Source organism: Tinamus guttatus, unplaced genomic scaffold (assembly GCF_059628265.1).
Source record: "Tinamus guttatus ecotype Peru unplaced genomic scaffold, ASM5962826v1 Tinamus_guttatus_pri_ptg000151l, whole genome shotgun sequence".
Classification (NCBI taxonomy): Eukaryota; Metazoa; Chordata; class Aves; order Tinamiformes; family Tinamidae; genus Tinamus; species Tinamus guttatus.
In genome coordinates, this window is record NW_028288685.1 from 1,921,348 (window position 1) to 1,933,058 (window position 11,711).

The 11,711-nt window shown below is 41.1% G+C and overlaps 1 protein-coding gene across 1 annotated transcript; it reads right to left on the reverse strand.

Annotated features, from left to right (window-relative positions):
* Window positions 1-5,209: 5,209 nt before the first annotated feature.
* On the reverse strand, window positions 5,210-10,781 carry HUS1 (HUS1 checkpoint clamp component). The gene is made up of 8 exons (XM_010214478.2): window positions 10,710-10,781; window positions 9,904-10,031; window positions 9,266-9,442; window positions 8,654-8,761; window positions 7,682-7,756; window positions 6,533-6,632; window positions 6,098-6,229; window positions 5,210-5,320 (listed from the first exon to the last, which is right to left on the reverse strand). Exons 1-8 carry the CDS (start codon window positions 10,759-10,761, stop codon window positions 5,238-5,240), a joined length of 855 nt encoding a protein of 284 aa, XP_010212780.1. The 5' UTR covers window positions 10,762-10,781; the 3' UTR covers window positions 5,210-5,237.
* Between the last annotated feature and the right edge of the window lie 930 nt (window positions 10,782-11,711).

The window sequence follows — 11,711 nt, forward strand, 5'->3', positions numbered from 1 at the left end:
TTAAGTGGTACAGAAAAATGATTTTTTTCCCTTCCAAAAGAAAAAATGCACATTTCAAGAGAAATTCAAATATACGCAGGAAGCTGTAGAAAAATCTCAAACAGGAGATATCACTAGAGTATGTCATAGAGCTCGAAAGCATAAGAAGCTCTAACTGGACTGTCTCTGCTTTTCATATTTGTGTTTATGAGGCAGTCCCTCAATTCCTGGTGAAACTGGAGGAACAGTATCACAGGAACTCTTGGCTGTTGCATATCATAAGAAATAAGAGTTCAGCAAGAAAGATATTTACACTCTCATTAGAAGTAAAAAAAAAAAAAAGTGGCTTTTAAAGGTGAATTATTTCACCTGAAAGGTATTTCTGTTTTTAACAAGAAATTGAGCTTCACATAAAGCAGGCGCTATAGTTAGCCAAAACCCATATTTCCCCTTAAAAACAAGTTTTACTGAAAAAAGTGCCCTAATCTACCGCCTCCTTTGACTTTTTTTACCATTTGACTTCTACTAAAGATATTACAAGGAACTTTTAAAGATTCTAGTTTTTCCCCTTAGAATCTTCTTAAGATTTTAAGCATGCAAACTCTTCAACAGTGTGAGTTTTACCATCCCTTCCTTTCATATTTGCCCTGAATTTTCTAAAAGCCAGAATAAGTTCCACTTCGTATTTGCATTTTCCCATACAAGCTTTTTACTCTTGGATGTCAGAATTTTTTTTTTTTGAACATGGTATATTATCCAGTATACAGATTGACATTATACATTTCAAGGCCATAAATCAAAAATCTGTTTAAATAACATTAATACTAAGAAGATAGTGCAGACATATGCTAAGGTTTTGTCTGAGCTATGGCCATTAAAAATGCAAGTTTAGATAATCTGTCTCTGCTGATTCAAAAATAATAAAGAGCAATGACTGCATTTTATAATGTCTTTCCTGGTATGATATACTGAATATTGCTGAGTGGAACTAGAATAAAAACAAATCCTTAAAAGACTTCAGTAAAATATCTGACATGACATCATATGGGAAATGAGTTCAGCATATGGATTAATGGTAGAGCCAGGAAGAAAGAGAAAGGGCTGGTACTGAAAAGTGAACCATCAGATTGGAAAGAGCTCAATAGCACAGCTCTTCAAGAATCAATTACATTCAGTTTTTTTTTAAAGAGCCTTGGCACAAAGAAGAATGAATAAATCAAATTTACTGATAACACAAAGCGGGGATTAACTCTCAGTACTAAGGACGAGTATATTATACATAAAACTGGATGGCTTTGAGGAAACTCCAGTAACAAGGGCAGGTTAAAGTTCAGGAATGCAAAGAACAAGGCCATTCATGCATTTCAGAATCACAGAATTTTTTTCTGCTATCACTTGAAAGTTAAGCTCTTGGAAACAAAGAGCAGAGAAAGATCTTGGAGCAGCCCTTATTCTCAGGATGTCTCCAAGCCATGGATACAGTATGACTGTGAGAAAGACAAACACAGTCCTTACATGCATGAGACAAAATACACCTGTATTCAAGTAATGCTAATGCACATCAGAAGAGGCCATGAAGAATCATTATAGAATTAGGATGTTACTAGGGAAATGAGGAATGTATTTTAAAAAGCACAACAGAACTAGGCTTTTTCAGCCTAGAAAAGAAGTCTGATTGATAAAGAGTATGGTTCTTCAAAAACTGCTCTACTAATTAGCACTTTTCTTCTGAACTTTAACAGCAAATTTATTGACAAAATAGCTTATATCCATTTTATTCTTATTCCAACAATGGCCTTTAACCTAAACTCACTTTTCTTTTCCTAAGTGTTCTCTCTATCACAGCCTCTTAAAAAAACTTCCTAGATTTAAGAGAAATCTTGATCTATTTTGTGAGCAAGATTGGACTTGAAGATGCAGATCCTTTCCAGTCCTATGCTCCTCAAGGTCTTTATGGTAAAAGATGTATTATAGAAAAGGAGAAAAATGAATATATAGCAGCAAAAGTTTATCAAAATGGGCAGTTATAATGTACTTCTTGAGCACTTCTTGAGAACGAAGGTCTGGGAAAAGGCAATGAAAACAGTGTCTGATGCAAAATGTGTGGGTGTATTTTAGGTAATATCTAATTACAATAGCAAAGAATTATCCACTAATTTGGAAGATCAACAGTTAGATGAACATTCCAACTTCTGTAAATACTCTTCTCTGTCCTCAGTAGATAACTTCCTATTTGTCCAGAACAACTAGTTTGATTAATGTTTCTGAGCATTACTGTAATTTAAATATCTATTAGTGGTAATCATACTACTTCGAAATAAGTCCCAAAATATCAGTCAACTCAGCCAACTCTGCTGCAAAAAGAAGCAAAACTGGTCCAAAGCCAATACATAAAACTTCAAATTTTGAAAAATCCTAGTTGACTTTTGAAAGTGTTTGTTCCTAGAACTTTATAAACAAACTTTACAAACTTTATAAACTTTATAAACAAAAGGAATGGTCATATGAAGATACACATGAAAAATGAATACACAGAAAAAAAAATCTCTTTATCAAATGCTTTGAATTACTAATGACTTCAGACACAACTAAACAGTCTTTTATCTCTACACAGCCAAGGCCCCTTTTGATGAGTAGTGTGTTAGTGGATTCTTGGTGTAGATATGCTTTCTAGATAGATAGATAGGCTATCACTGTCCATTTCAGCAACACACTCCCCTTATCCAGTTTCTCAGTCAGCTAATTAGCCTCATCAATTTAAAATCACAAGATGCAAGTGGCAAAAGACAACTAGCATATCAGGCCACCAAACTCAATAGAAAACTATATAAAAAAAATAGTTCTATCTTAGCAAATTGTATCTAACTTAGCAAAATGAGATTAGCACAGGGATACAAATGATTTTGATAAATGTCTTGCAATAGAGAGGTGAGCTTTTCTCTCTAGAAAGACAGAATAGAAGAAAACCTTGGTAAAATGTTAGTGCAAGAACATAAACATATAAAAATCCTTAGAGCATACTTTTAAGCAACAACTAAGGAAGGCCTCAGGAACAGTGATAATCTGGAAAAGACCCTCAGGTAGGTGATTTCAGAGGGATCATGAAGAGCTCATGATGCAGCTGGCCAGACCAAGAGAGAAGTTTGCACAGGGGCACAGCAGCTTCACTCCCTTAGTGCCTGTCTTCAGGCTCTTACAACTGGATAGTCACCAAGAAAGAGTGCACAGACATGGCGCTCAGGAGGACTTAAGGGATCTTCTAGCTCAGGTGTTACAGAGCAAAGAATGCCCAGCATCAATCCCCCAGCTCTGAAAGATAAGTTTGGTATCACATGCCGAAACCAAAACACTGGAAAAGTGAAGAGCAGCTGGTATTAGTCAGAGATGGGTGGACAGTCTCTTTTCAGACTGTGCTATTTGACAGACTATTCCAACTGTAGGTCTCTCCAAAAATAGGAACCAAAAGTTTAACTCAGTGATTTAGAATGGCAGATTCCAATCCTTTTTCTCCACATTCTTATTTTAAGTCTCTGAACTTTTTGCAGATTATCTGAAAAACAAACAATAAAAACATTCATGAATCCCTTCCTGCCAAATCTTCAGGCTTTTTTAAGAGACAAGCCCTAGTACTGCATTTGAAAGAGAAGGGTAGGAAAGCACTGGAGACTGGAGAGAAGTCTACCTCTTCTCATCTGTCCAGTATCCTCTCCTCAGGAGTATGAAAAGGACATATCATGGCATACTTACAGCTTATTGCTGACTCACACCAGTATTATTCCTATCTTTTTATTTTTAAAACCATTTCCTTGCAATTAAAGATTGTGATTACTTGTCAAAAATAGCAATTGTAGAGCCAATGAAGCTTCAGATTCAAAGCCCAGTTTCATGGATCAGACACCATACTTTTAGATAAGTTAACAGTTTTTTCCTCTGTTCAGAACACAACCTAGGAATATTTACCATATACCTCCTATCATGCAAATCCACATAACTTGATTAACAGTAAAAAGACCAACACAGATTTACCCTGGTTTTGATCACACGCAGATTTTGGGGGGTGATTGTAGGTGGTTCTGTAAGCAGGATATGAAAGATGCTTTCCGGTTAGGGAATTCATTAGTTAGCATAAGAGAAAAATAATCTTTGATGAACAGCTGGAGTAAAAAAATGGCTAGTTTTAATACAGATCAGACTGTACCTATTCTGGTACAGTCTACAGCACAAGGGCACACTCATTTTGAGCACAGGGTGTTGGGACTTCTTTTTCAAAACAGAAATAAAGCCTTAAGACTGTTTTAAACATAAGACATTACAGCTTCACTAAGTGCCTAACTCCCAGGATGGGTTACACCTCCAGGACAGACCATTCGACTACCTACACACCTGACATGCATTTCAGATTATCTAACCCCTGTAAAACATCAGCTAAGAACTCTGATGTCAGTCTGGCTCCGAGATACAAATATGAGAACGAAACGATTGACTTCACCTTCCACATTCTTTAAGAAAACAGTTCCAACATAGGCTGTTATACAGATATGTAGTGGACTCGGCTGTGCTGCAGACATAAAAAAGCAGCTACCATGACATATGAGCCTGAAGGATAATGAAGTTCAAAGAAGCAATAATACTTGCAGCAGGCTAAGGAATGCCCTGTAAACCCTTGGGTAGACCATGGCAGAAAGTCTGCATAATGGTGGAAACAAAGAAGGGCAACACTACCAGGTCGTTGCTTCTCCTCAAGCCTGCTCTGACTATATGTATTTCTAAGAACAGCAAGACGAATTGCTCCCTTAACCCGAAAAATAGCAACCCCTAGCTCTGCAGAATGCTATCCTGCCTTACATGGAAACAAATTGTGTGAGGATCCCTTAACTCGGCACTGCATTGTCTGATACTGAATACATCTGGCACCAACTCTAGAGGTCAATCCTGCCTTTATGTTTAAGAGGAAAAAGAAGATTAGGCTGCCTTTCCCACATATTGAAGCATACGAAAAGCACATACAGATATCAAAACGTCTCTCCATAACACTCAAATAAGTTGTCGTCTCTCTCTCATAGCAGCAACTTTTCACAAAAATGGTCTTCTGAATGAGAAAATATTTTGGATCACTTCATAAAAACAGACATAATAACCATCTGATGCCTGCATCCAACAGCCTATCACATGATAGTTGCTGGATTACTCCAGCAACTCATACTCAACTCAGAGTTTGTGGAAAAGGCCTCCACAAAGTGATGAGGACTCAAGAGAATTCATGCAAGTGCTGGAATGAAATACTGAAGTGAAACATCCTCGTGGAGCAAGATGAAGTGTACTATCCTTCTACTGACAATATCTGGAAGGGAAAAAACACAAATCCAGTCAAAAGAAAGACAAATTTAAATGATGTCTTCTACACAGTGCCACCATAAGAATGCGAACATTCACCAGACATATCATCCTGTAATATGCAAGTCCTGGAGGGTCCATGAAAGCTGATGCCAAAAAGAAAATTCTATAATGATATCTACGATTTAAATCTTCCTTGTAAAAATTGTACAGGTTGCATTAGAGCATAATAAGAAGCTTTCTTAAGAAGGCAGAAGTTCTTGGGAGAACATACAATATTATCAAATTAGGATACAAAATCCTATGCAACCTTTGCTTGGGAATAATACAGATTTGTTTCTCTCTGTCGTTAGTGAAACTGGCTGTTTAAAATGAATTTGGGAATTAGAATCAATTTGGTGCCATATGTAAGAAAATGTACTGAGCAAGTCAGTACCTCTGAGCAGGTCAGTTCTCTATTAAGGCTTTGTCTTCAGACATTGTAAAACCAGAATCTTTCCCAAATACAGTAGTTTTGATTTAAAAAGAAAGCAAACGTGAAGACCCACTTGGTTAGTCATTCTGAGTATGCAATATATTTTTAAAAGGACTAGGCTAATTTTTTTTCCAAACTTTCAATGCCCGATGCTCAGTACCTAAATACAGAAATACTCAAAGTTCTCAGCCACAGTAAAAATAACAAGCTTTCAAACTGTCAGAAGGGAAGCTATGCTGTTCTGCTAAGACTACGAGTATGGCAGACACCTCTTTTATTAGAGTTTGCAAGCAGAGCTGTTCAACTTACTGCACAAAGCTTTTGTGGGATTGACTTGTTGTCCTGCAAGCAGCTGCAGCAGCTTCTTGATGTCTATGCATGCCTCAGCCATGATTTCCAGCTCTTTACCTTGAACAGAGCTTGGACTTTCATCGTCTGACACTACAAGTATAAGAGTACATTTAACCAAAACCTCAGAAGGGATTTCAATATGTAAAAGCACACAGCTCACAATCAGAGAACATCTGATAACTGAATGTGGATCTCCATCCTTGGAGATACTCAAAAATTACCTACACAGTCCTAAGAAGCCAGCTTTAGGTGACCTTGTGTTTCGTTTGCAGACTTCAAAGCAGCCATGCTATTTTGTACTTAAGTACTGGCAGAAGGTGAGTATTGTTACCAGCAGCACATCTAAGTAAGAAGACCAGACAAACACAAAAAGCAGCAAATATGGTAACTTACCCCAGGGAGGATTTCCTAAGTCTTTAAAATGTGTTGTTACAGACACTAAATCGGTTTCTATTTTCAAGTTCATTTCTCCACTCAAGTTTGCTTCAATCACCTGAAAAATAATCAATCTCAATTTTAGGGAAGCTGCTTTTGCACTTCAGAATTTCGGAAGAATAAACTACTACCTAGTTCAAACTCAAACTTCCGCAAGTGCTTCAGTGAACTGACAGTTCAACAGCTTTTTGAACAGGGCTCAGAAGTTTTAACATCCAGCTACAAAATGCATCATTCTGAGGTGAAGGACCCTTGACCCACTTCCCTGAAATTATGGAGGAAAAAAAAAAGAAATACAATTGCTCTCCCATACCTTCAAAACAAGTATTAGCTTTGGGAATTTCCGGTGCTAAAGTAATAGCTTTAGAAATAAGAGACATAAGCAGGAAAAATGGGAATTTTGCTGAAATTGCTTATTTTTTCTCCAGTTTTTTCCTAAAGAGAAAGGGGTGAATATACACTGTCCACAACACATGCACAGAAAATTTGATGCATCAAGAGCTGATCTGCAGTTGCTGTGCTGCTCTACTTGAAAACGGCCAACAGCTGCACCGGAGTAGCAACTTCAAAAAGCATTTTGGACTGCTAGAAATATCCTGGACAAGTGTTGAAAGACTTCAAACTCCATCCTGACAAAATTTCCAACCACAAGGAAACTATCTTGACTGTATTCCAAAAATGACAGACAGATCAGAAGATTCCTACAACACATGTAAATTCTATTGTGTGACTAGAAGTATTCTCAATAATTTTAGAAAGGCTCATTCTTATAAGCAGAATTTCCTAAGGAATGGGAGATCCCTGTATATGAATGCTCTCTCTCTCTCAAAAAAAGGGCACATTACTATTTAAAAGAACTTCTAAGTCCCTTTTCAGTACTGATCTTGACTGATTTTACTACCAGGCCACAGATGATAGAAATATTTACCTGTGACACTTGATACTCTTCTTTGAAAATAAAATCAGGCCTACCAAAGAGTTGGGAAGAAGTAAAAGAAAGAGGGAAAGAGGGAGGGGGAAGAAAAACTAACATGTATGCAAAGACAGAAAGATGCTACAAGGACAAGACTTAAAAGCTTTTCAGATAAGAGACTTGCTTGAACTTACAATGCAATTGCTGAGGTTCTTCATTCTCTCTACCACACTCTTCATTGTTTTTAACATTGGCAGGTAAATACTGACCTAAAAAGACACAAAAACTGCATTCACATGACTATTGCACAAGGGGATGCAATGCTTACTCTCCCTTCAATTCTCTCCTTAAATTGCCCTCCTCTGCCACTCACTAAGGGCAGAGAGCACACCATTTAAATCAGACCAGAAAATGGTCTCGAACAGAGGATCTGTCTTCCCCATTGTACCACTGGGCCATTGCTCTAGCAAGTACTTCAGACATCAAAAAAAAAAAAACATTCCAAGTTACTTATCCTTCTACTCTCAAATTTTGTCTGTGCCAGAAGACCTAGCCCAAGGCTGTATGCAAAATACAAAACACAGACAGCTCTTGCAGATTGAGCTCCCATGTTATGCCACCCATATCTATGTTACCAAGCAGTTAACACCAGTCCAGCCAACAAGGAGGAACAATTTGCACTCCTATGCAACTGCATTCAGCTTTTGATGTGGCACCAGGGTCAGCACACTGCCAGTAAATCGGCCCTCAGAGCTCTACTATGTGTCAAAACAAGTACAGGGTACACAAAAGCCAGGCAGAAACATAATTTTTTCTAACTCTGCTAGGTGAGCCATGAATTTCACACAGGCAATACTTGGGCCACATGGAATAACACCTAAACAGATGAATGGTATGAACCAGTCACAGACATATCTGTGTTTTCAAGACATCCTGCCATAGAAGTCCTTTCCTCTTTCCTTCCCACAGTCAAACTACCAACAGCAGGTAAAAAACTGTTGTAGAGTGCCTGGGCTCTCTTGTCATGATGAAAGCCATCTCCCAAGCTGCCCCAGTTTTTCCATTTTGACTTTCCATCCCTTTCCCAAGCTTACACCAGCATATCTCTGCACCACCGTCCACTCGCAATTTTCCCAGTCAGCAGAGACCATAAAACAGATACTTACATCAAAATCTGGCACATGGGGCTCTCTGAAGTCACTCCATAATCTTCTGGGAATAACTCCAACTGGAATGTCATGTGTCACAATTCGACTGGTGCTTGACAAGGATGGCTTGAGAGACAGAAAATTATTGCAGATAAAACACAAATACAATTCTGAAAGCCAGGATTATCAGCCCTACTCTGGGAAAGAAATACAAGCATGCTCAGAGGCTCTGCTCCAGTTTCACATAGGTTCTGTGCTATGAAGTGGATTGTCCTTTTGCATAAGAAAACACTCGCGAGGCATCTGTCATGGGCACCTAGGAGCTATCTTCAGAGCTAAACATTTCAGAGGCGCTAGCACAGCAAGCTCCAAGAATACGGCAGTTTGGAATGGACCAGTGGAAAAAGCAAAATGAAAACCAACAGCTAAACACTACATTGAATCCTCCTGCACTGGTAAGCTTCAAAGAGAATGCAGTCACACAAGAAGGATTTCAGGGTTCTTAAAGGAGAAAAGGTTTCAGGTCACAAAGACATCAGAAAAAGCATGCAACTTGCATTCTTGCTCTGTCTCTTCACATATTTTTCAAGTGCTTTTATTTAATGACAATAGAAGCATTCCTGCACTTACTAGCTCCACAGCTACAGTGAGACAGGGACAGTATTTGTTAGTCAGCTTGATCTTCACTGTCTTAGCATTCTGGGCTGTTTTTAATGCTCTCGACAAGTTCTCGGGCACCAACTCCAAATAGATTTCATTGTGTTCTGCAGCTACACCTTCCATCTGGAACTCATCAAAGAAATTTCCCTGCAAGGTGGGAAATAACATAAACAACATAAAAATCTTAAGTTTAAAGCTGAACATCTACAGCAAGCAGTGATGCAAGAATGGATGCCTTGGGATGAAAGCCCCTTGCGAGACAGAAAACAAAACAAAACACAGTCAGAACTATTGAATTCAGTCCCTCTCTTGCTATCCAACAGTTCTCAACATGAGCAATGCAACATGGTACTGTTCTTTTCTGATTCTGATGCTGGGTGAGCCCCAGTGATGCAGTGCATGCATACAGGACAGCCAAGAAAGAGGAGGCACCTGCCTTGCAGAGGCAAAAAGCAGCCCTGGAAAACTGGGCATCTTCAGCAATGAGGCATGATTTGAGACACCAGGCATACCCCTGCTAAGTGATGCAGCAGCAGCCAGGCACACTGGACCCAACCTAGCCCATCACTGGTAGTACAAGCACCCACCCTCACATCTCCCGTATGCACCTGGCACAGCTCACACCACACGCTAACTCCTCTGTTGGCCACTTTATCTGAAAAGATGAAATACAGCTTGTCTGCCGCCAGCCGCAGGGTGCACGTCTTGGTCAGCCGCGCCACCGTATTCACAACCCCTATGGGAAACAAAACCTGATTTAGCAGGCTCGGCGGGGCTACGCACGCACAGATAGATGGATGGATGGATGGATGGATGGATGGATGTGAGCGGAATGCTCAAGTTTCTGTATTCATGAATAAGGGGGTTTCTCCACCGTTTGGCTGAAGAGCAGGACAAAGGGAGGGGAGACTGAGTGGAGCCATGAGCTGAGTGGGACAAAAAGAGTCATCTGCAAGGAGATGGGGGCCTTAACAAAGGAGGGAAATAGGGCAATTCCCCCACATTCTTCAGCAAGGGGGACAAAGGAGTTGGTGAGCTCAGGTGAGAAGAGATGGCGGGAGGCCGGAGTTTGGTGTAGGCGGGCCGGGAAGGCTGTAACTTCTGAGTACCTTGGCCAATGGGGAAAAGGAGAGGGCGTCCCTCGGTCGGGAAATTAGGATAAAAGGGGGGCTGCGTCCCCCAGCAATTTGAGAGATCTCACAGGGATATGCCCGGTGGACTCTTCCTTTATTCGAATAAAGTTTTAGGACTCCTCTGTCTCCTTTTTGGACATTCAGTTCTTGACAGCGAGATTTTCCGCACACATGGATGGATGGATGGATGGATGGAGGGATGCACGGACGCACGGACGGACGGACCCATCCTCCCCCCCGACCACACCACCGCCCCGCGGAGCCGCCCGCCACCCGCTCACGGCTGAAGTGGTTGAGACAGGCGAGATCCACGATCTTGGCCCGGAAGCGCATGATGGCGGCCACGGCGCGCGCCTCTCCCGCCGCAACAGCAATGCGACACCACCTCCGCGAGCTGCTCCGCCCTGGTCCCCGCCTCATCCCCGCCTCCGGCCTCCCGCCCCATCCCCACTTCCGGCCCCGCCTCCGGGAGCCCAGCGAGGACGCGGGTGGTGGGAGGAGCTGAGGCGGGGGAGGGTGAGGAAAGAAGAAGATCGGGGCGGGTTTGGGGGTTTCACGCCTCTCACACTGCTCCTACTCCGCAGAATCGGCTAAACATGCTAAATAAAATGCAGGAGGCAAGCCCAGCCGGAGACTCCATCTTCCATACTCTGTGCGAGCAGCAAAAAGGGTTTGGAGGGGAGGTCTGCTGTGGCTAGGAGTGAGAGTGATGGAAGAAGAAAAAAACTGGGGATAATATTTCCATCTGCGCTGTCCATGAAGGTAATGCGGAGAAAACGATGGGGAGCAGTGCGAGAGGAGTGCAGTGAGAACCTCCTCTGGCAGCCAACCTGAAAGGACAACCAACTGGAGCAGCAGTTGCTCTCTGTAGAGGACCTAGCAAACCCCTGCTCTGCTCTCCCACTGTCTTCTGAGTTCAAAGGACTGTAACAGCAGGCTTCCCAGGAGCTGGGTTACAAGTTTCCCCGGAGAACTGATCATCACATCAGCAGTGTGTGTGAGCATGGGATGCAGAGACTCTCCTTCCAGCTCCTACCAGAAATGCTATCTTCACCAAGAGGAAGATGAGCTTGTTATCCTATTGTGGGAGCATGCCCAGTGCATTGAGTCAACAAGCACACTGAATTGGAATCAGCAGCAAGGTCTTAATTCTCTGCTGTCCTTCTCAAAGAAAGCAGACTCAAAGGGGTGAACATGTTCTACTTATTTTCAGGCAATTATAAAAATTTCTACTTGTTAGCAATTGGTTAATTTGCTTTAATATTTTCTTATCTATGTGAGCA